At 55.3% G+C, this 20,568-nt stretch overlaps 1 protein-coding gene across 1 annotated transcript in view; it reads left to right on the top strand.

The window, feature by feature from the left end:
• The first annotated feature begins 4,562 nt into the window (after positions 1-4,562).
• The window catches only part of PPP1R1B (protein phosphatase 1 regulatory inhibitor subunit 1B), a 29,886-nt gene continuing 13,880 nt past the window's right edge, over positions 4,563-20,568 (top strand). Inside the window, exons 1-6 of the mRNA XM_005301815.5 lie at positions 4,563-4,908; positions 8,073-8,179; positions 10,273-10,542; positions 14,189-14,249; positions 14,982-15,004; positions 17,403-17,478. Coding sequence (XP_005301872.1) covers positions 10,462-10,542; positions 14,189-14,249; positions 14,982-15,004; positions 17,403-17,478 — 241 coding nt within the window. The 5' untranslated portion in view covers positions 4,563-4,908; positions 8,073-8,179; positions 10,273-10,461. The remainder of the gene's footprint in view (positions 4,909-8,072; positions 8,180-10,272; positions 10,543-14,188; positions 14,250-14,981; positions 15,005-17,402; positions 17,479-20,568) is intronic.

The following is a 20,568-nucleotide window of genomic DNA, read 5'->3' as shown; positions in this document are numbered from 1 at the left end:
TGTGTGTTAGGGTTGGGGTGTGTGGGTGTGTGAGGGGGTAGGGGTGTTTGTGATGTGTGTGTTAGGGTTGGGGTGTGTGGGTGTGTGAGGGGGTAGGGGTGTTTGTGATGTGTGTGTTAGGGTTGGGGTGTGTGGGAGTGTGAGGGGGTAGGGGTGTTTGTGATGTGTGTGTTAGGGATGGGGTGTGGGGTGTGTGAGGGAGTAGGGGTGTTTGTGATGTGTGTTAGGGTTGGGGTGTGTGGGTGTGTGAGGGGGTATGGGGTGTTTGTGATGTGTGTGTTAGGGTTGTGGTGTGGGGGGGGTGAGGGGGTAGGGGTGTTTGTGATGTGTGTGTTAGGGTTGGGGTGTGGGGGTGTGTGAGTGGTGTACATGAATGTGTGTCCAGGGGTGTTTGGGGTGTTTGGGGAAGGACATCCTGAGATTTTCCCAGTTCTCCCCCAGGGCTTCTTGCCTAGGATCAGCCATCAGAGATGGGTCCTTATTGCCGCATCAGAGACACCTTCTCCCCGACCTGCCGGCTAAGGGCCCACAGGGTGGCTACTGCAGTGCGTGGGTTTGACAGGTGTCTCAGCGATTAGTCCCTGGTGAGGAGGGGAATCATGCAGAGTAGACACTCAGCTGGCGTCTAAACCTTCTGGTTTCTGGCTCCTGCTAGTCACCCTGCCCTCCTGTCTTCCCTCAGACCCAGACTCCAGCAGGAATAGTGGGAGCATGTGCCCAGCTCTGCTGATGCCCCTCAGTCCTGACCCACTGCTATCCCAGCCCTGTGCTCTTTCCCCCCCACAGCTCTGCTGATGCCCCTCAATCCTAAGAACATAAGAACAGCCAGACTGCGTCAGACCAAAGGTCCATCTAGCCCAGTGTCCTGTCTTCCAACAGTGGCCAGTGCCAGGTGCCCCAGAGGGGATGAACAGAACAGGGAATCATCCAGTGATCCATCCCCTGTCGCCCATTCCCAGCTTCTGGCAAACAGAGGCTAGGGACACCATCCCTGCCCATCTGGCTAATAGCCATTGATTGGATCTATCTTCCATTAACTTATCTAGTTCTTTTTTTGAACGCTGTTATAGTCTTGGCCTTTGCAACATCCTCTGGCAAGGAGTTCCACAGGTTGACTACGTTGTGTGGAGAAATACTTCCTTTTGTTTGTTTTAAACCTGCTGCCTATTCATTTTACACCTCTACCATGATATAACACGACCCAATATAACATTAATTCGGATATAACGCGGTAAAGCAGCGTTCGGGGGGGGGGGGGGGGGGCTGTGCACTCTGGCGGATCAAAGCAAGTTCGATATAACGCGGTTTCACCTATAACATGGTAAGATTTTTTGGCTCCCGAGGACAGCGTTATATCGGCATAGAGGTATATTTGGTGACCCCCTAGTTCTTGTGTTATGAGAAGGAGTAAATAACACTTCCTTATTTACTTTCTCCACACCAGTCATGATTTTATAGACCTCAATCATAGCCCCCCTTAGTCGTCTCTTTTCCAAGCTGAAAAGTCCCAGTCTTATTAATCTCACCTCATATGGCAGCTGTTCTATATAATAATTTTTGTTGCCCTTTTCTGAACCTTTTCCAATTCCAATCTATCTTTTTTGAGATGGGGCGACCACATCTGCACGCAGTATTCAAGGTGTGGGTGTGCCATGGATTTATAGAGCGGCAATATATTTTCTGTCTTATTATCTATCCCTTTCTTGATGATTTCCAACATTCTGTTCGCTTTTTTGACTGTCGCTGCACATTGAGTGGATGTTTTCAAGGAACTATCCACAATGACTCCGAGATCTTTCTTGAGTGGTAACAGCTAATTTAGACCCCATCAGTTTATATGTATAGTTGGGATTATGTTTTCCAAAGTGCATCTTGACCCCTTGATATCCCAGCCCTGCCCCTGACACACCCAGCTCTGCTGATACCCCTCACTGCCGACCCCAGCACCCTGCTATCCCGGCCCTGCCCCCGACACACCCAGCTCTGCTGATACCCCTCACTCCCGACCCCAGCACCCTGCTATCCCAGCCCTGCCCCCGACACACCCAGCTCTGCTGATACCCCTCACTCCCGACCCCAGCACCCTGCTATCCCAGCCCTGCCCCCGACACACCCAGCTCTGCTGATGCCCCTCACTCCCGACCCCAGCACCCTGCTATCCCAGCCCTGCCCCCGACACACCCAGCTCTGCTGATGCCCCTCACTCCCGACCCCAGCACCCTGCTATCCCAGCCCTGCTCCCGACACACCCAGCTCCGCTGATACCCCTCACTGCCGACCCCAGCACCCTGCTATCCCAGCCCTGCCCCGACACACCCAGCTCTGCTGATACCCCTCACTCCCGACCCCAGCACCCCGCTATCCCGGCCCTGCCCCCGACACACCCAGCTCTGCTGATGCCCCTCACTCCCGACCCCAGCACCCTGCTATCCCAGCCCTGCCCCCGACACACCCAGCTCTGCTGATACCCCTCACTCCCGACCCCAGCACCCTGCTATCCCAGCCCTGCCCCCGACACACCCAGCTCCGCTGATACCCCTCACTGCCGACCCCAGCACCCTGCTATCCCAGCCCTGGCTCCAACACACCCAGCTCCGCTGATGCCCCTCACTCCCGACCCCAGCACCCTGCTATCCCGGCCCTGCCCCCGACACACCCAGCTCTGCTGATCCCCTCACTCCCGACCCCAGCACCCCGCTATCCCAGCCCTGGCCATGCCCCCTGAGTCGTGTGGTTAGTCGGCACTGTGGTGAGCTGTGCAGCTCAGGCTCGATTACCTGCCATGCGCCAGGTTCGCTTCCCCTATGGCATGAGCTGGCGTGTGCGCTCTGCCCTCTGGGGAGGAGACCAGCTGGGGGGATGTGCCAGCAGGGAGTGGGAGGGGGGATATTTCCAACCCACGGCTCTCTTGGGTGGCCGGGAAACAGGTCGTGCTGAACGCCTGCCACAGAGAATTCACCACGGAGAAACCTCCTGTGGTTAAAAAAAGTTCCAATCTTCTTTAAGAACAATGCAAAAGAACCTGTTGCCATAACAACCTTACGGTCCCTTCCACTCGAGTGTGCCAGCCCCCTGCGCGATCCCACCCTGCTGCCTGCTTGGTGCCAGGGGAGAGCAGCAGGCTGCCTGCAGGGAAATGTATCCTAGCCCCATTCGCAGGCTGGCAGCCTGGTAACCCTCTGGCTCTCTGATGAGCCCAGCGTCACTAGCCGGCTTGCCGAGGCGCTCGTGGGCATGAAAGGAGCAGGGGGGCCCGGGCCCTTCCTGCATGGGCCCCGGCAGAGCCACGAAATCCCTTTGTGCTGCAGGCCGTGCTGCCCGCCGGGAGGGCGCTAAGTGATGAACTGGCAAACCCCACCTTGCTGGTGGGAAGTCACACATGTGGGCGGGCGTGAGGCCGCCAGCGGTCGAGGGAGGCCCTCAGCTGGGCTCTGTCAATATCTTGGGTGATCTTTGGGTGATTCCTTTCAAGCCAGGGGGGTTTCAACCTTCTTTGAATCATGCCCTACCTTAGCTTTTTTCTTTAACTGGTAGCCCCCCCCCTTACAATACGGGGGCATCAGAAGAACTGTGGAAGTGTGTGTGTGTGGGGGGGGGGTTGGGGGTGGCAAGTGCCTGGTCCCAACGCTGGTTCTGTGGATCCAGCCAGAGAACGGACTCGTCCTCCCCTGTGCTAGACACACCCCAGGCCAGTCACTGCACTTCTTCCTGTCCCAGTCCTCGGCTGGGAATGAGGAAGGGGGCCGTGGGAATAAGAGGCTAGATTGGGACTGACTCTGGAGATTTCAGCAGCCCTCCGCTTGCTCTCCAGGACATCTCTTTGGGGGGGGGCAGCTATCCCCCCTTACTCACCAGGGCCCCCCTCCAGAGTGCAGCCTCAGGGCCCTCCAGCGATCCCCACTCCCTGCAGTGGGGTTGTCCACATTTCCCAGCTTGGAGCCATCCCGTTGGCAATGCCCCGGGAACAGGCTCCAGCTGCCTCTCGCTTCTGCCTCCTGAGGGGCTGGTGACCTCCTCCAACTCTCCCTGTAGCAGTGGGGTGGCTCCCCTCCCCCACACAGGCTGCGATGGTGGGAACGCTAGTGTAGACAGCAGCCGGCCTTCCTGGAACCAGAGAGAGACTCGCAGGGTCTGGCCGTGTCCGGCAGCCTCCAGGTGTCCCAGCGGAGCTGCTCCGTCCCCCCCGTGAGCTTGCGTTTCCACACCCCGACTGGACCAGACCCATGCCCAGCTCGCTGTAGGCAGCTGCCTCCTTCCCTCCAGAGCATGCCCCAGTGGTAGCAGCCACCGCGCAGGTCTCCGGAGGGCCCCGGGTGACTCACAGCTCTTTGTGTCACGAGCCTCGAAGCTGCTGCTCCCACCTGCGTCAGGCACAGAGCCCCAGCTGGCACGGAGCCGTGCAGAGCGGAGTCCACCGGGGAGCACGAGGTGGGGGCGGGCTGCGGGGGAGGCTGGGAGCCTTCCGCGAAGCGACGGGGGTGGGGAAGGGGAGAGGTTCTGCGCTAGTTCCTTTGGCGATGCAGAGCGGATCTGGTGCTGGGGCCAGCTTCCCGCCCCAGGAGACTTGGGTGCTTTGAGAGGCAGGCACAGCAGAGGCGGCAGCACAATCAATTTCCCCTACAGTGCCCGAGCGCTGGGCCCTGCGGAGCATTCTCACGCCATTCAGCCCTGGGCAGCTCTGTGGGAGGTGGCATGGTCCAGTGGTGAGAGCACTGGCATGCCTGGAGGAGGGAGGAGACCTGGCCTCTAGTCCAGGCTCTGCTGCGTGACCCTGTGTCTGTGCAGATATCCAGCTGCTAGGTCCCGCTGCAGTGCCGGCACGAACAAGAGGGGTGACTCCGATCTCGAGGGTGGAGACGCCCCAGGACTAGGAACTGGCCTGAGACTCACCCATGCTGAACAGCCGGGGTAGGCGTTAACTCTGGATCTGACTGTTCCAGGCTGGGTTTGAACCGGCGATCGAGGGACTCAGGTCACCATTGCAAGACACCTCATGCCCTTGTTTGCACCAGTGCAAAAAGCTACGCTGGCTGGCAGCTTTTTGCACCTGCTTTGTCGTGGGGCCATTGATGCTGACTTGGGCTCTGGGCTATTTCCCAGGCCCTGCCCATCCCCAGGGGAGCCCCTGAAATTTGGCAGTGGGTGGAACTGAACAGCAGGGTCGGATTTTACCACTCTCCACACAGCCGGCCACAATTCTTTATTTTCTTTTAGTCACTGTCTTTTGTTGAATACCTTGTGCTGCATTCCACTGATCTAGGTACCTCTAGCATGAGATGCCACTTAAAGGGGGTCGCTTCCACGGGAGTGTTAAACAATGGGGCTTATGCCTTTAATTTGGCTTCCTTAAGGGGAATAGAGAAGGCCCAAAGCGAGTGATCTGCTTCCACCTTAAGAATGACAAATCTGGTTCCCTCCGGGTCACCTCTGGGGGCTCTCTGAGCATGTAGGGAGAGCCTTTCATACCTTATAGGCAGGGCAGTGGTGCTAAACATTTAACCAAGGCCATCTTTCTCCCAACTATCAGAGGGGTAGCCGTGTTAGTCTGAATCTGTAAAAAGCAACAGAGGGTCCTGTGGCACCTTTGAGACTAACAAAAGTACTGGGAGCATAAGCTTTCCTGGGTAAGAACCTCACTTCTTCAGATGCAAGTAATGGAAATCTCCAGAGGCAGGTATATATCAATGTGGAGATATCTCGTTAACCAAACTGAAGAAAGACCCCACAATTATTCGGGAGGAAAACTTTTCCAGGCTGGCTTTCTCCACTGTCAAGATGCAAAACCCAGCAACGCTCAGTTTTGCTTTTCATTTGCATGTCCTTTAACTGAGCCCTGGGACCGAGTTTCAGGCTCTTGGTGGTATTTTCCGAAGCCCCCTGTGTTGACCTAACTCTGTTCCCCATTCCAGTCAGTGGGAGTTTTAGCCTTTGAGATCACTGCAGGTCACTAGACTGGCCCAGGTGCTGGGATTTTGAGGTGATCCATTCGCTTTAAGTGGCCAAGTTCCGGCAAAATATTTACCCAGGCAGGGCATCTAGTAATCACAAACCCTGTTCACCCGGATCCTCTACAGAAAACAAACGGAAAGGTCTGGTGCAGGGTGTGTGTGTGGCGGGGAGGGGGGGCATAGTTACAACAGGGCCACAAACTCTAGTTGAGACAGACAGCTTCTCCGGTGACATGCTCACATGTGTTAATACCAGATCCCTTGTCCACACTAGAACGCTGCCACATGTTAATTAGCTGCTAACATGTGGCAAAAACACACCTCATGTCCCAGCAAAGACCAGGCCAAAGCTGAAAACATCTGGAACAGATGGGGCTCCGAGTTGAATGAGCTTGAGACAGGATTGTGCAGTGGTGTGGGCCCTGGCCAAAGACTGGTTTGAGTCTGCTCTACCACAAACTTCCTGGGTGACCTCGGCTGACGGAGACTCTGTGCCTCAGTTTCCCACCTGCCCTATCTCAGAGGCGTGTCGTGAGGATAAATGCAATAAAGGCTGAGAAGTGCTTTGAGATCGCCTGCTGAAAAGCATTATACGAGAGCAAGAGATTAAAACAAGTATCGGGAGCTCACGTTCCAAACCTTGGATTTTAAAAGAGAGGCGTGGCTGCTGAGTCTTGTTCTCAAGACCTGGTTGGAAAAGGGATTTTATTTCCCATCAGAATAAAAAATCGTGACTCTTTTCACTGAATTGTTCAGCTTGTGGTTGAAAAACCAAAAAAATGATTCCCCCCCCCCCATATTCCAACAACCCAAAATGGACCACTTTTGACAAGCAAGAAATTGAAAAATTACATTTTTTGCCAATGAAAACTTGAAAAATGTCAATGAAAACAAGCATTTTCATAAGATTTTCACTGGGTTTTTTTTTCCCAAAAAGTCCTTTTTTGTTGGAAAAATAAAATGCTGGGGCTTGATCCCCCTGGGCTCTGCTGTTGACTGAACGCTCCGCAGGCCGTGCCGTTCTGGTTGGATGCATGATCAGGAAATTGGTTCTCTCATTGTTTCTTATTTCATTACTGTAGCCCGCAGTGGCAGGCCAGGACCATGGGGCGCTAGGTGCTGTACAAACGCCAAACAAGAAAGACAGTCGTTGCCCCCAGGAGCTTAGAATCTAAGTACAAGGCAAGAGACACCTGATGGAGGCAAACAGACCCATGGGGGACTACGAGGAAACAATGCGACAGCATCGGTCAGTGCGGCAGGCGGCGTCTCAGCTCAGCAGCCGCCTCGCCGCTGTCAAATTTGGGGGAAGTTTGAAGGAGGAGGATGTAGCTTTGTGGATCTCTACAGGCAGCGCCTCCCAAGCGGGAGGGGTTGTACTCTGGCGTGCGACCAGCTCTGGGGTTTGCCTTCTCTCCCCAAGGGCCCTCGATCTGCAGGCTAAGCGAGCAGGACAGTGGGAAGCTGGCAGGGCATGGGTTAGAATAGAGACTGGGGGTGAGCTGCATGCTTGGGCAATGGCTGGCAGAGCCTACGTGTTCCAGAATGACCTGGGCACATCCCCTTAGGTGTGGCTGATCCTGGCAGTCAGGTCCTTAGCCCAGACGCCCCCGTGTGTGGAACTGGCTGGCTGCATGCGCGCTCCCCGCTTCCCCTCTGCAATAGGCGGCTCCTGAAATCACAGGTTAGCATCCAAGGCCCTGCCCTTCCCTCCTGCATCCCTGGAGCCAGAGCCGTCCCATTCTCAGCTGTACCATGCGACAGCGCGAATGGCCTGTTCCTTGCAGCTAATGCATGGTCAGACCCTCAGCTGGTGGCAATCCACAAACTCAGTGGAGTCACGCTGATTTAACCCGGCTGGGGGCCCCTAGGTTTTAAGCCCGGCATTCTGGAGAGAGCAAAGATGCCGCTTGCAAATGAAGCTAATGAAGACTGAGCCAATGGCTTTAGGTACAGGTTGGAAGCACTTTGGGGGCAAAGATAGTCTTTTTGTTCTGTGTTTGTACAGCCCCTGGCACCATGGGCTCCTGGTCCGTGACTGGAGCTGCGAGTTGCTAATGCAATGCAAATAATAATGTACAGTGTGTGTCTAGAGATTTGTAGGTTTTTTTTTTTTTTTTTAAGGCCAGAAGAGACCACTGTGACCATCTAGTCTGCCCTCCTGCATAACCCCAGCCAGAGATTCCCACTCAGCGAATCCTGTGACGAGGAGAATTATTCTCCCCTGCCATGTAAGTGACACTAACGAGCCCACAGTGGAATGAGAGCAAATCTTTTAGAAAAGACATCCAGCTTCGATGTTAAAGACTTCAGATGAAAGGATCTTAAATAACTCCAAGTCCCCCGGGTGGGTTTGATGTGTAGCTATGGAAAGTTTTAATCAAAGTTTTAATGGGGAAGTTGGAGCCGCATCTGTTCCACATGCAGCTAGAATTCACTGGTATCATCTGTTCCACATGATCCCAGTGAATTCTAGCTATCAGCATTCTAGGGCCAGTGGGAAAATTTCAAGTGAAATATTTTTCCCATCAGAAAATGGGGGTTTTGTCCAAAAATCTAGTCTTTTCTGAGGGGCAAGATCAATTCCGGGAGAATTTTCTGCGGGAAAATCAACACAAAATGGTTAGTTTGGGATCGGGTCTCCATTAATCTTTACAGCTGCCCACTGCAGTGTCTCATGGGAGTTGTAGTTGCAGATCCCTCATGCATCCATTCTCCCCGTAGGTCATGCTCCCTACCTAGACTGCATCTCCCAGGATGCACTGTGGTCTTGCCTCTGCGTGGCCACCGTGCATCATGGGGAAACCGAAACATGTCGACATTTCTGCGTCGAGGTTTTTTTAGACCATTTCGTTCCAAAATAAGTGCCAGTCTTTTGACCTTTTGTTCTGAAAACCAGCCCTACTAGATATTTAGCTGATCTTCATACTCATTCATGGATTTTTTTCCCCCTCCCAATATCCTTGTGAGGCAGGTGTTATCCCTATTTTGCAGATAGGGAATTGAGGCTCAGGGAGATATAAGTGACTTTGCTAAGGTCACACAAAGTGTCAGTGGCAGAGCCAGCTCTCCTCTGCCCCCGTAAAGTGTTGTATCTACTAACCTTGCCCTTTGAAACGCAGCAGCTTTCCAAATTAGCAGGCTCTTGCTGGGGGGAGAGTGTTTGAATGAGGGGTGTGTTACTCCACAAACACAAAACTGACACAAACACACCTGCAGGCAGAGCAAAAAATGCATGCTTTCATGTGTACACATTCAAACAGAGTGCGCTCACGCACGCCTGCACACAACATAACTCACCATGCCAACACGTTCAGCCAATGCACACGTGCGCGCACACACACACACACTGATGCATACACAAAACCAATGCACACACATGCAAAGAGTATACGCCATACACACGCACAACCAAAGCAGCCTTTGGTACACATCCCCATCCCCACAGCACATTACAACAGCACCATGTGGAGGGCTCGGGGGGCAGCAGTGAATGAGTCTGAGAGTTTGACTTTCTTTTCCCATCTCAAATCGGGCTGAAATGTTGAAACCTCGAAAGAATTCACAAACTGAAAAAACAATTTGATTTTCCCCTTGTTTCGGGTCAATCGAAAACTTTCACTCGGCTCAGGTCGAAGCGCTTGGTTTAGATTTCAGCCTTTCTTCTTGAAACGTCTTTTCGGTGACATGAGCTTCGAGTTAGGACTGAAAGGTTGTTTTGTGCCAGGAAAACGGAATGTTTCCTTTGAAAATGTCAGCGTTCTGAAACCCTGAACGTTGGGTTGGTTTGTTGTTCCTCACGCTGGGAAATTCATTGCACCCGACCCTGTCCCGCTAACTGGCATTTTTTCTGATGACAAAACTATTCACTGAACAAGTCCCAACCAGCTCTAATCACTGCCCCAGCTGGGGAAACTGAGGCATAGGGCAGCTAAATGCCTTGCCTAAACTCCGCGCAGAACCGGAATAAAACCCAGGTCTTCTGACTCCCTGCCTAATGCTTTAGCTACTGGACAACATCCAGGGCCTGGTTGCCCCACTGGGCAACGCTGCCCATCAGAAACCATTTGCTTCTGGGGGGCATCTCCGCAGCCGGGCGGTGAAAGGGTTAAAACTGGACGTGGGTGGCTCTGTTTGAACCCCCCCTGCCAGTTGGCTCCCTGCGAGGGCTCATTAAGATAGCCCTCTGCCCCCCTGCCCAGGGAGATTAATAATTCAGGCTGACTCCAGAGAGCCAGTAGTAACTCGGCTCTTCCCTCCCTCCCTCCCTCCTCCTCTTCTCTCTCTGCCTCTCCCCTCTCTGCCTCCACCACTCACTGTGCAGTCAGGAGCTGTCTAACTCTGCTGGGGGACGGGGCGCAGGCTCACTCGCTGAGGAGCAGAGGGAGAGACCCTGCTGGGCTGGAAGAAGGGGGGGCCCCCCGCAGCACGGTTCTCCCAGCGCTCAGTTCAGGGGGAGAGCGAGACGTGGACTTGGAGACTCTGCTGGGAAGCGGGGGAGAGCAACAGTGCGATGGACCCCAAGGACCGCAAGAAGATTCAGTTCTCCGTCCCGGCGCCCCCCAGCCAGCTGGACCCCAGGGCAGTGGACATGGTAAGGGGAGCGTGTCGGGACTGGGGGGGTGACGGGGCGGGGGGCAGTGACACAGCGGAGAAATGCTGGGTTCTAGGGCTGGCGCCTGTTTGCTAGGGTCACACACATACACCCCCCCGTGCGAACAGGCACGTGCGCTAGACATTCCCTCGCAGGTCCAGTCACACACACACACGTGAGGAGACACGATTCACACACCTGGTCACCCAGCCACTCGGATACACTCGCCCCTGCACACACTCGCCTAGCCCTTCGCACACACCCAGCCCTCCTGCACACACACACACAAAACCAGTGCAAACAAACTCACGCCCAGGCCACTCGTGCGCACCCCAGGTTCGTACGCCCAGCCGTGCATGCACTAAAATGCACAGTGGTGTGTGCACACTGCATCCCTCACACCCCCAGTCACCCAGGACACCGGCACACCAAACAACCCTCCATGCACCCCGCCGCGACCCACCCAAGCCCAGCGCACACTCACATACACACGCGTCCTTCACGCTCACACGCCAACAAGCAGCGGGCGGGATCCACTGCTGGTGTGAATCACTGCGGTTATATTGACATCAATGAGTCTGATTTACACCAGTTGAGCATCAGAATGACCCCTGAACCCGATCCCTGGTTAGCCAAGGGCTGAGCACAGCCCCTTGAAAGCACCAGGTCCCCATCCCTGCCTTCCCTGGTCAGCTCTAACTCCATTTCCCGCCCAGAATGCGCCAAGCCGGGACTGGCCTAGAGCTGGTCAGCGGACTAGGCATCTGAGCACCACGCAGGGTTAAATCCAGTGCTTGCCAGTCACCACGCAGGGTTAAATCCGGTGCTTGCAGGGTTAAATCCGGTGCTTGCCAGTCACCACGCAGGGTTAAATCCGGTGCTTGCAGGGTTAAATCCGGTGCTGGTCAGTGATCACGCAGAGTTAAATCCGGTGCTTGCCAGTCACCACACAGGGTTAAATCCGGTGCTTGCAGGATTAAATCCGGTGCTGGTCAGTGATCACGCAGGGTTAAATTCGGTGCTTGCCAGTCACCACGCAGGGTTAAATCCGGCTGCAAAAACTGCACAGGTGAGAGTTGTGTTTGTCAAGCCCAGATGCCTCCAGACAGGCAGCACTGAGGATTAGGATTTGCTGAATCCGGATGCGACTTGGGTCTGGGTCCCAGGAGCCCCCAGCAAAGAGCAGAAGGGTGGGGAGGGTGTCAGATCAAAGTTGCCCCCCTGTCTTGGGGGGGGGCTCCTTACTGACTGACTGACTGAGCTAGGTGGCTTTCGAGTTCCAAGCTGGGTCAGGAGAGATTACCGGCAGCGCATGCCAGGCATGGGTGCTGGAACGACTTGTAGAGTGTGTGTGTGAGTGTGTGTGTATGGGGGGTGCTGAGAACCATTGAACCAAACTGTAACCCCTGGATATAATGGAATCCACTTCAAGCCGGGGGGGGGCAGCCCCCACCCCCCCGCACCCGTTGTTCCAGCACCTATGATGCCAGATGCAATTTCACGAGTGAACCCAGGTTCCGCTAGCACTAGTGATCCTCGTGAATTGCAAGTCTAGCCAATATACTGCCCCCTCCAGCCACATCACCGGCCCTGCGCTGGTGTGTTACTCGAGAGGAGCATAACCTCAGGGTTATCGGTCAAAAATGAAACCAGGTTTCCATTCTAGGCGTGGGAGTAGTTTGACTCCTATATTTTGGGGGCAGCTCCAGTCAGGCCAATGGCCCGTCAAGTTACCATTTCATGGAAGTCAGATGCCCCGTATGACCTGAGTTCAGGGGCCACCATCTGGCGGACCTGTGTCCATGTGACAAATCGCACCACATCAGTTGGCCTCCGTTTGCAGCCTCAACAGGGAGGCCAAAGGGCTGCGGAGACTGATTTCCCTTCCCTTGACGTGGGGGCGCCAGCCAGGCCAGGGACGAGGCTGCCATGGTGGAGCCAGCAGCTTGCCCTGATGCGGCCCCACCTGTGCCCCCAGAATGGCCCAAACTGCCCCCCCCCCCAAGATGCACTCAGCTTTGATCTCACTTCCTCCAGGTGCCCGGCCCCACCAGCCTGGCCTCTGCGAGAGCTGGTCTCTCTCCCTTCATCCCGCTGCGCTGGACTGCCTGTCCCATCCTCTGCTACCACCTCTCAAGTGAGTCCCTGGGCTTAGAAGCTTCCCTGCTTAATAAACCGGGGATGCGGAGATCTTGGTACCTCCCCAGGTCCAAGCCCCTTACATCTCCCGTCTCACACTCACGTACACACGCTAGATCGTGTACATACACACTGTTACACAACACCAACACACACACACACAGCGCCCCTCTCACACACAATCACTTACACCCCGCTACATACCAAGGCACACACCACTCCGCCACTCCCCCACAAAGCCAACGTGCGCGCGCACACAAGGTCACGCACACACAGCTACACAAAACTAACCCCCAAACTTACACACCAGACACCCATGTAAAATCAAGGCACACACTAGCTCACTCGCAGACTCTCTCTCTCGCACACCTCCCCACAAGGGTGTTAGGATTGTCAGCCAGGCATTCCAAAACCACAAGTCAAAGTCGCCCAGAATATCACAAGATAGGCTAAAAAATCATGAGATTTTTTTAAAACGAAATAAACTGGGGGTTCTTTTTATTCGCCTGCCGGTTTCTGAGACTTCACCTGCGTCACGTTTCCCTGCTTTCCCCAGCGGCCACACGGGGGGGCTGCAAACGTCCTTATTTTTAAAAATTGAAAGCGGAGATGTTTGTGATTCCAAGGGCCAGGGCTGTCCAATGTCGAGGGATAAAATCGCACGCGCTGGCTGCTCTGTGATCTTCAAAGGGCTCCCAGAGGAGGTGCGATGTCCAGGGCAGTGTGGCAGGGCTGGAAACCTGCTCCTACCCCTTGGGGAATCCCCATTGGCTGTAGTTGTTGCAGGGCTTATAACCTGTAGAGGGTATATATGTGCAAGTCCAATGCTGACCAATAGAGGGCGATGATGATACGTACATTGTAAGGGTTTGGCTGCAGCTTTTTGGTACAGCCAGGTGGTGGACTAGAAGTTGCCTGGCTTAGAGTGATGGGATAGAGGGCCAGTGGGGGGCTGGAGAGGGCATGTGATGGTGATGGGTTACCTGAGGGGCACAGGATTTTATTATTATTTATTATTGGTATTACCGTAGCACCCAGGAGGCCAAGTCCTGGTCCAGGACCCTGTTGCGCTAGGTGCTGTACAAACACACATAAACAGATCGCCTCTGCCCCCAAGGAGCTGGCAAGAGAAGCGTAACACAAGAGATGGGGTCAGACCGGGGAGCGCCAGGAAACAACGAGACAATATTGGTCGGCGTGGTCGGCTGTGATATCCGGGCCCCTGCGACCGAACCGTTACCGTGCTGTTCGTAGGCATCGGCACCAAGGATGTCAGAGGGGGCTCCCTGGCTAAGCATCCCACTGCCACGGTGCCATGTCCTGGGGACCACAACAACGGCTCTGATGGGGGGTGGGTAGTGGAGGCAGGGGAAACCTGTTCCCTGTGGGACAGAACGAAGCGAGGTGTGTGTGCGGGGGGGGGAAGCAAGGCGTCATCGCCTCTCCTCACCTCCACCCTGAATGGTGACCCTCAAACCGTTCTCCTCCCCGTCGCGCCACTGTTTAGATACGCCGCCGGAGGCCCACGCCCGCCATGCTCTTCCAGATGTCGGAGCACTCGTCCCCAGGTGAGTCCGCTTTGGGCGGGGGTCGTGGCCTCCATCTCAGCCCGGGGGGACACGGCAGAGAGCGTGCGGGAGGCCAGGCAGAGGGAGGTCTCCACAAAGGTAGCGGCTCAGCCACCATCAGGGCCCTCGTCGGCCTTTCCGGAGGCGAGGAGAGGGCTGGGGGGAGCCAGGTCACAGCTGGTGGTGGCAGGGCCTGGGGCGGGGGAGGGGGGCTCTCGTGCCCATCGCCAACTAGCTGAGGCACGCAGGGGCAGCAGGGCGGGTGACCCCTTCCCGGTGAGAAGAGGGATTGGGATGGAAGCCTGAGAACTCCCCACCCCAATGCCCCCTCCTGGTCCCAGGGGATCCGCCTCCCCTCCCAGCCCGGAGGGCAAATCCCAGATTGAGAGGCCTTGAGGTGGCTCTCGGTGCCCAGCAGAGCGGGTCTGGCTCTGGGCTGCTATGGCCTGGCGCCGCGGCCTTTGAGAAGTTCCATGGTGGTGCTGGCAGGTGACTCTCTCCTGATTTGGGCACCTCCCTGCCTGGCGATCTCGCTGCAGCCTGGCCTGAGGCTGGCATGGGGGCTGGGGCGAGTGGGGCAAAAGGGGGGCAGCTCTGGCCCCAAGTGTCCAGAGAATTGGGCCCCTCTCTGACCAGGAGTGGGCACCTCATGCTGTCGTCCCGCTGCCCTGGCTTGTGCCCTGATTGTCTTTTTCTTCTTCCCTCCTCTCTCCTGTCCTCTTCCTCCTGCAGAAGAGGATTATTCCCCATACCAGGTCAGTGATGGGGCCCTGCGCGGAGGGAGCGGGGAGGATGGGCTGGGTGAATGGAGATGCAGTGAAACGACCAGCCCAGGCGCTGACCTGTATCGGCAGCCCCAGGAACCCCCTCCACCGGAGTCCATTGGGAGGGTGGAGGTAGTGGCAACACGGATGCTACAAAGACCCCTTCCTCCTGAGTGGTGTGACTGGCTCAGGACAGGCACAAACGCAGCCTCAGGGGCATGACCTGTCTCCAGTGAGCCTCATCCCAGTTCGCCCACTGGTGGAAAAACCTGCTACCCTGGCATTGCCCTCTTCCCCAAAGCAGCTGGCGAGCTTGGGCGTGGGGCTCAGGGCATGGGACACACAGAGGCCAAGGATCAGAATAGCAGGGGGATGGCAGGTCAGGCGTGTGGGGCATTGGCAGAGCTGTGCACTGGAATAGTGGGGGAGCGTAGGTCAGGATGGAGGGGCATTGGCAGGGGAAGCTTGCGCCGATCGCGTATAGCTGCTGCTCTCAGTTGCCACCTTTCAGGAGCACTGCAAGTCACTGCGGTTATTCAGCATTGATTAAGGGAGAAAATGTCAGGGCACCCCCGGCTCATGACCTTGGGCCTTTTCCTTGCCCTTGTGAAGCCAGCATGACAGTGATAGATTGCGCGGTGCAAAGTTACCTTGGAAGTTCCCAAACAATTTGAGCTGCTGCAAAGCCCGGCTCAATCCCCACGCTCCAGGAGCTCGCAACGAGAGATTATCTCTGCCCACATTTTCCATGACTTCTCCTTGATCTCGAATGAAATTAAATTCCTTAGTGCATGGCAAAGTGCTAAACTGTAATGGGAGATGAAGACGTGAACAGGAGCCAGGAATCTGAAGTTTAGGAACCGGTTAAGGGTTTGGCTGCTCTTCAAGCCCCCCCGCACCCATATGATGCAGAGAACTCACAGTTCGTTACTGTAGCGGATTTGCGACTTATCTCGTAATTGCCGCATACTTTCGCCACCTCGCAGTGTACTAACAAAACCAGCCCCTTGCTGGTGGCCATGGACAGTGCCATATGGAACCTTTCACCTCCGTGTGGCCAGTTGAAATCCTGCCTCAGCTCGGTATTGACAGTGAATGAAACTTGTAACCATCTAATGGGTGTTTGACAACTTATGTGACATGAACGCTCTGGGCCTCAGCCCAGCCCCACAATAGCGAGTGGCACTAACTGGCCTGTCTGAGAAGGGGCATCCCACAACCTGCTCTCTGACACAGTCCACTCACGTGAGTTAGAATCCAAACTCACCCCGCCTCCCCGCAAGCCCTCGACCACCATCCCCACTCCTTGGAGTTTGGGGAATTGACAGTGAAGCAAAGTTCAGTTCAACCCCCTTTTCCTCAGGGCTGGCAGCTCCTAGGGCTCCTCCTCCAGGAATTCTCAGCCCACCCTCTAGATCCTCTCTCTCCAGAAAGCCACTCCCACTTCTCTCCCACCCAGGTGGAGTAAGGAGCCAGTTGCTTCCGGGAGTGAGCAGAACTGTGCTCCGGTCTGACACACATTGGCAGTGCAGTGACCGCACCGTCCCTGTTCTGTGCAGAGAGGCCCTCAGATCCTCACAGATGTTTAGGTGCCAAACTCTCAGGGATAGTTAAATACCTTTCCAGTGTTGTCGCTGTGTCAGTCCCAGGATATGAGAGAGACGAGGTGGGGGAGGGAATATCTTTTATTGGACCAGCTTCTGTTGGTGAGAGAGGAGCTTTCACGCCACGCTGAGCTCTTCTTCAGGCACTCCCAGAGCGTCACAGCTAGATACAAGATGGAACAGGCTGTTAAACATAAGGAGTTAACACATGTTGCAAGAAACCATTCGGCATGAAGTGGGCAACTAACAGCTCTGCAGTCTTTGAGGAACCGGACCTCAGTGTCTAGGCTGGTGGGGCCAGTGCTTTTCGCCAGCCTCGAATCTGGGCCCAGGACTTTGTTTTTAACGTGAGGCCCAGGGCCGAGGGGTGAGCCATTGGCAAAGGAGCGTGGAAATCTTCACTCCACGTTGTTCAAAAGTTGGTGTGCTCTGCTCAGCGCCCAAGGTTTGCTTTGGATTCCCTGCACTTTGCCCCTGCTCTCCACCACCCCACCCCACCCCACCCTACCCAGGGCCTCTGTGCTTAACAACTAGCATCCAAGATCTCCCAGGCGGCCTTTGTCCCTGTCAAGAGAGGGGCACCGGGCAGCACATGTGGGTTCTCCCCACGATGAGCAGGGGAAGGCGGCTGAGCAGGGGCCTCTTTGGCTGGGTCACCTGGGTGGGTGCCTGACTTGATGTCCCAGCCCTGAGCTTGGCCCTCCATTCGTAGGCCCATGTTAACTGGAGACTCTCTTGATTTCTCTGCTCTGGTACTGTTGACAATCCATTCTCCTTCCTTCCAGAGAACGCTGGGTGAGGGCCACCTGCTTAAAACAAAGAGGACCAACCCGTGTGTCTACACGCCTCCCTCTCTTAAAGGTACATGTGCTTTCGTTTCATCCCTTGCAAAAAGAAACCTTGGGAGCAGCAGTGAAATTCACCCCTGTGCCGAGAGACGGTGCAAAGTCTATGCATCGCTACGTCACACTTCACCCACAAGCTCTATGTATCACTCAAGCCCTGCTTCATCCCCTAGGGATGCGTGGCCTTTTTATTGTCCTCTGCACGGCGGCGTGGTCCATCCTCATTCACTCACCTCCTTGTTGATGGACACCGTATTGGTCTTCCATCAGCTTGGGGGCAGTGAGTCTTAGCTGGTCAGTTTCACTTCCTGCTTCTAGTCAGTTTCACATTTCCCTGCAGTGAGTTTAGGTTTCCAAAAGCTACAAGGGAAAAGTTCAAATCCTTAAAGGCCACAAAATCCTTTGGATCGTAACTTTGGGGCTTCAACTGCTGCTGGGGAGCTGGACTAGCAGGGGGAGCCGGCACATTGTTTAGTCCCCCGCCCCTCCTCTATACCCCATTAAAAATAGCCAGTGTGTTTTATTTTAAATGCCTCAGAGCTGAGTGATGGTAATTGTGCAGCACTTTAAAAATGCTAAAATCTCTACAGAGATCAACTATGCTCAGCAGCAGCCCGAAAAGGGAGCGAAATAATTCCACCCCTGTTCTACAGGTGGGGAAACTGAGGCACAGAGCGGGGCGGTGACTTGCACTAGGGCCACACAGCAAGTCTGTGGCTCAGCTGAGCTTAGAATAGGAAGAGCCCGGCTGCCAGACCCTTGTTCACTTGTCCACTAGTCCTGGTTCCCTCTTTACGGAGGCTTTGTGTTTAAAAAAAACATAGAGATTTAGACCCAGAATGTGTTCCCTCTGCGATTCTGACAATTATATGGTCCAATCTTGGGGGTTAAAGAGCTGTGCTTTTCTCTCTGGGTTTGCCTATGGCCAAGTTGTCTTCATCAGCAAAAAAATGACCTTTAGTGCCTTTTTTAAGCAATGGGTCAGCATATTTTTTGTGCATTGCTGATATCCCACTTAAGCCTTATTTTGAGGTCTTTAAATGGGACTTAGATGATACGTGAGGTTTGAGAAGGACCCTCTCTGCCAAGGCGAATGTCTCTCGCTCCCTCCCAAGTTCTTTCCCATTATTATATTACAGAAGCTTGTAGAGGCCAACCAGATTGAGCCCCGTTGCGCTAGGCTCTGTACAAACACAGAGCAAATTACTTCTTCTGACTGATTTCAGTGGAGTTAACGGGCTTGGCCCTGGTTTTCTCAGCAAGTGTCCCTATCGGAGCTGTCAGATGTTGCCAGGTGAAAGAGTGTAATGTACCAACCCCACACCAAACTCAAATCTCTCATTAGCACCTTTTGATCTGAACGAGCGTCAATGGCAAAATCAGAGGGCCCGGTTCTCCTCTCTCCCCCTCCCAGTGTAAATCAGGAGTGACATGCCTGGAGCGGGTGGAGTTACACCAGTGTCAGAGCGAGATGAATCAGGCCCAGCGTGTTTACTGACATGATCTATTTAAAGCCCTAATTTGACGCCGTGTGTGCGTTCAACAATCTGTCTGCGCTGCAGACCCTGCCAGGTATTTAAGAGTTTACTGCCCCACAAGGATCTCATTGCAGGGTGCGTGGCGATGGGGCCGTCTCAACAGGGGGTGAGATGCAGAGAGACTGCCGCCCTGGGGATCTCAGTGCGCAGGGCAGACAGCCTGGAGTTCAGGCTCACCCCCCACTCCCATGTTACAGACGGGGAAACCGAGGCCGGGAGCGGGGCCATGAATGGTGGATAGTGGGGATGAGGAGTGGATTTAGGCAACACGTTTCTTGCTCCGCTGCTTCTCCCTCTCTCACACATACACAATCACACAGTTTCGCTCCTGCACACACACATACGCACACACACACTGTCTGTCTCTCTCTCTTGCACGCGCACACACTGCGTCAAACTCGCACGTACGTGCACACACGCTCTGTACTGCACATAGCAATTTCCCATCAGCCGCTTGCTCCCACTTCATCCGCACGCACCTATTGTTCTCACCTGTCTCGATCACATCTCGGGTGCTGTGAAATCTGCCAGGACGCAGGCTCTGCTCTCCCTCCCCCGTGTTCCCTCCCAGCCCCCTGCTTTCTTCCCTCGCTGCCTCTGAAGGCACGTTGCCTCCCACATGGCAGCGAGAGAGGGAAGGACCCAGATGGTGCTGGGGGGCTGCGTTACCCGCTCCCTCAGCTGGAGCAGAGGCCCATGGGGCTATAGAGGGGTGTGTAATTTGGGGGAAATCATGCCCTGGGTCGCTATCGCTCACAAAACGGGCATCCCAGAGGGAGCATGGCTAGAGAAGGGCCCAGCCTGGATGATCCTGGGCCAGCAAAGGCCACACAGCGTGGAAAACCTCCAAAGCGCCCTGCCTCCCAGGCCTATGTCAGCTGAGCCGTGCCAGCCGTGGCCGTGCCAGCCGTGGCCGTGCCATGGGTCTTTTCCTGCTGTGGAGATGGACCCAAAGAGTCATAGGATTCATCAGAGTTTAAGGCCAGAAGGGACAATTGGCTCCTGTAGTCTGGCCCCTTGTAAATTTCACCCAATTACCCCTGTGCCGAGCCCAGGGAATTGTACCCCTCCCCCCGGGAAGTTTTACACCCTTGTGCCTTTAAAATGACCCACCCAAGGGCCAATTCTTCAGCTTCCTATGGCCCCTGTGATCTGTAAGCCCGTGCCCCATGAATCGTCCCCTTTCCACGGCCAGTGCTGGGAGCAGGACAGGAGGAGGTATGGCCAGGGTGTTCCCATGCCCCGCTCCCCTGGGTGGCTCCGATGCCCATTGGACAGGGGGGTCTCAAGGCCCCTCTAACTCTGTCCAGGGCCAGAGCAGGCCCCAGGACTAGAGAGGCGCATCACTCTCTCCCTTTGGTCCCCGGGCCATGCTCCGTGCCAGCGCTGGGGTGAATCGGGGCCCAAGGGTCAGTGGAATGAAGAGAGGGTCAATATCGCCCGGCCCTTAGTACAGCAGGGGCTGGGATGGTCTGTCCCAGACAGGCCTCGGGGCATCCCAGCCAGTGTTGGGGAGCCCCAAGCGTCTGCCATGCTGATCGCTGGCCTTCCGGCCGCCGATCCGGCCG

Source organism: Chrysemys picta, chromosome 24 (genome assembly GCF_011386835.1).
Source record: "Chrysemys picta bellii isolate R12L10 chromosome 24, ASM1138683v2, whole genome shotgun sequence".
Lineage (NCBI taxonomy): Eukaryota > Metazoa > Chordata > Testudines > Emydidae > Chrysemys > Chrysemys picta.
Note: the sequence above shows the minus strand (reverse complement) of the source record. Positions and strands in the feature narration are given on the sequence as shown.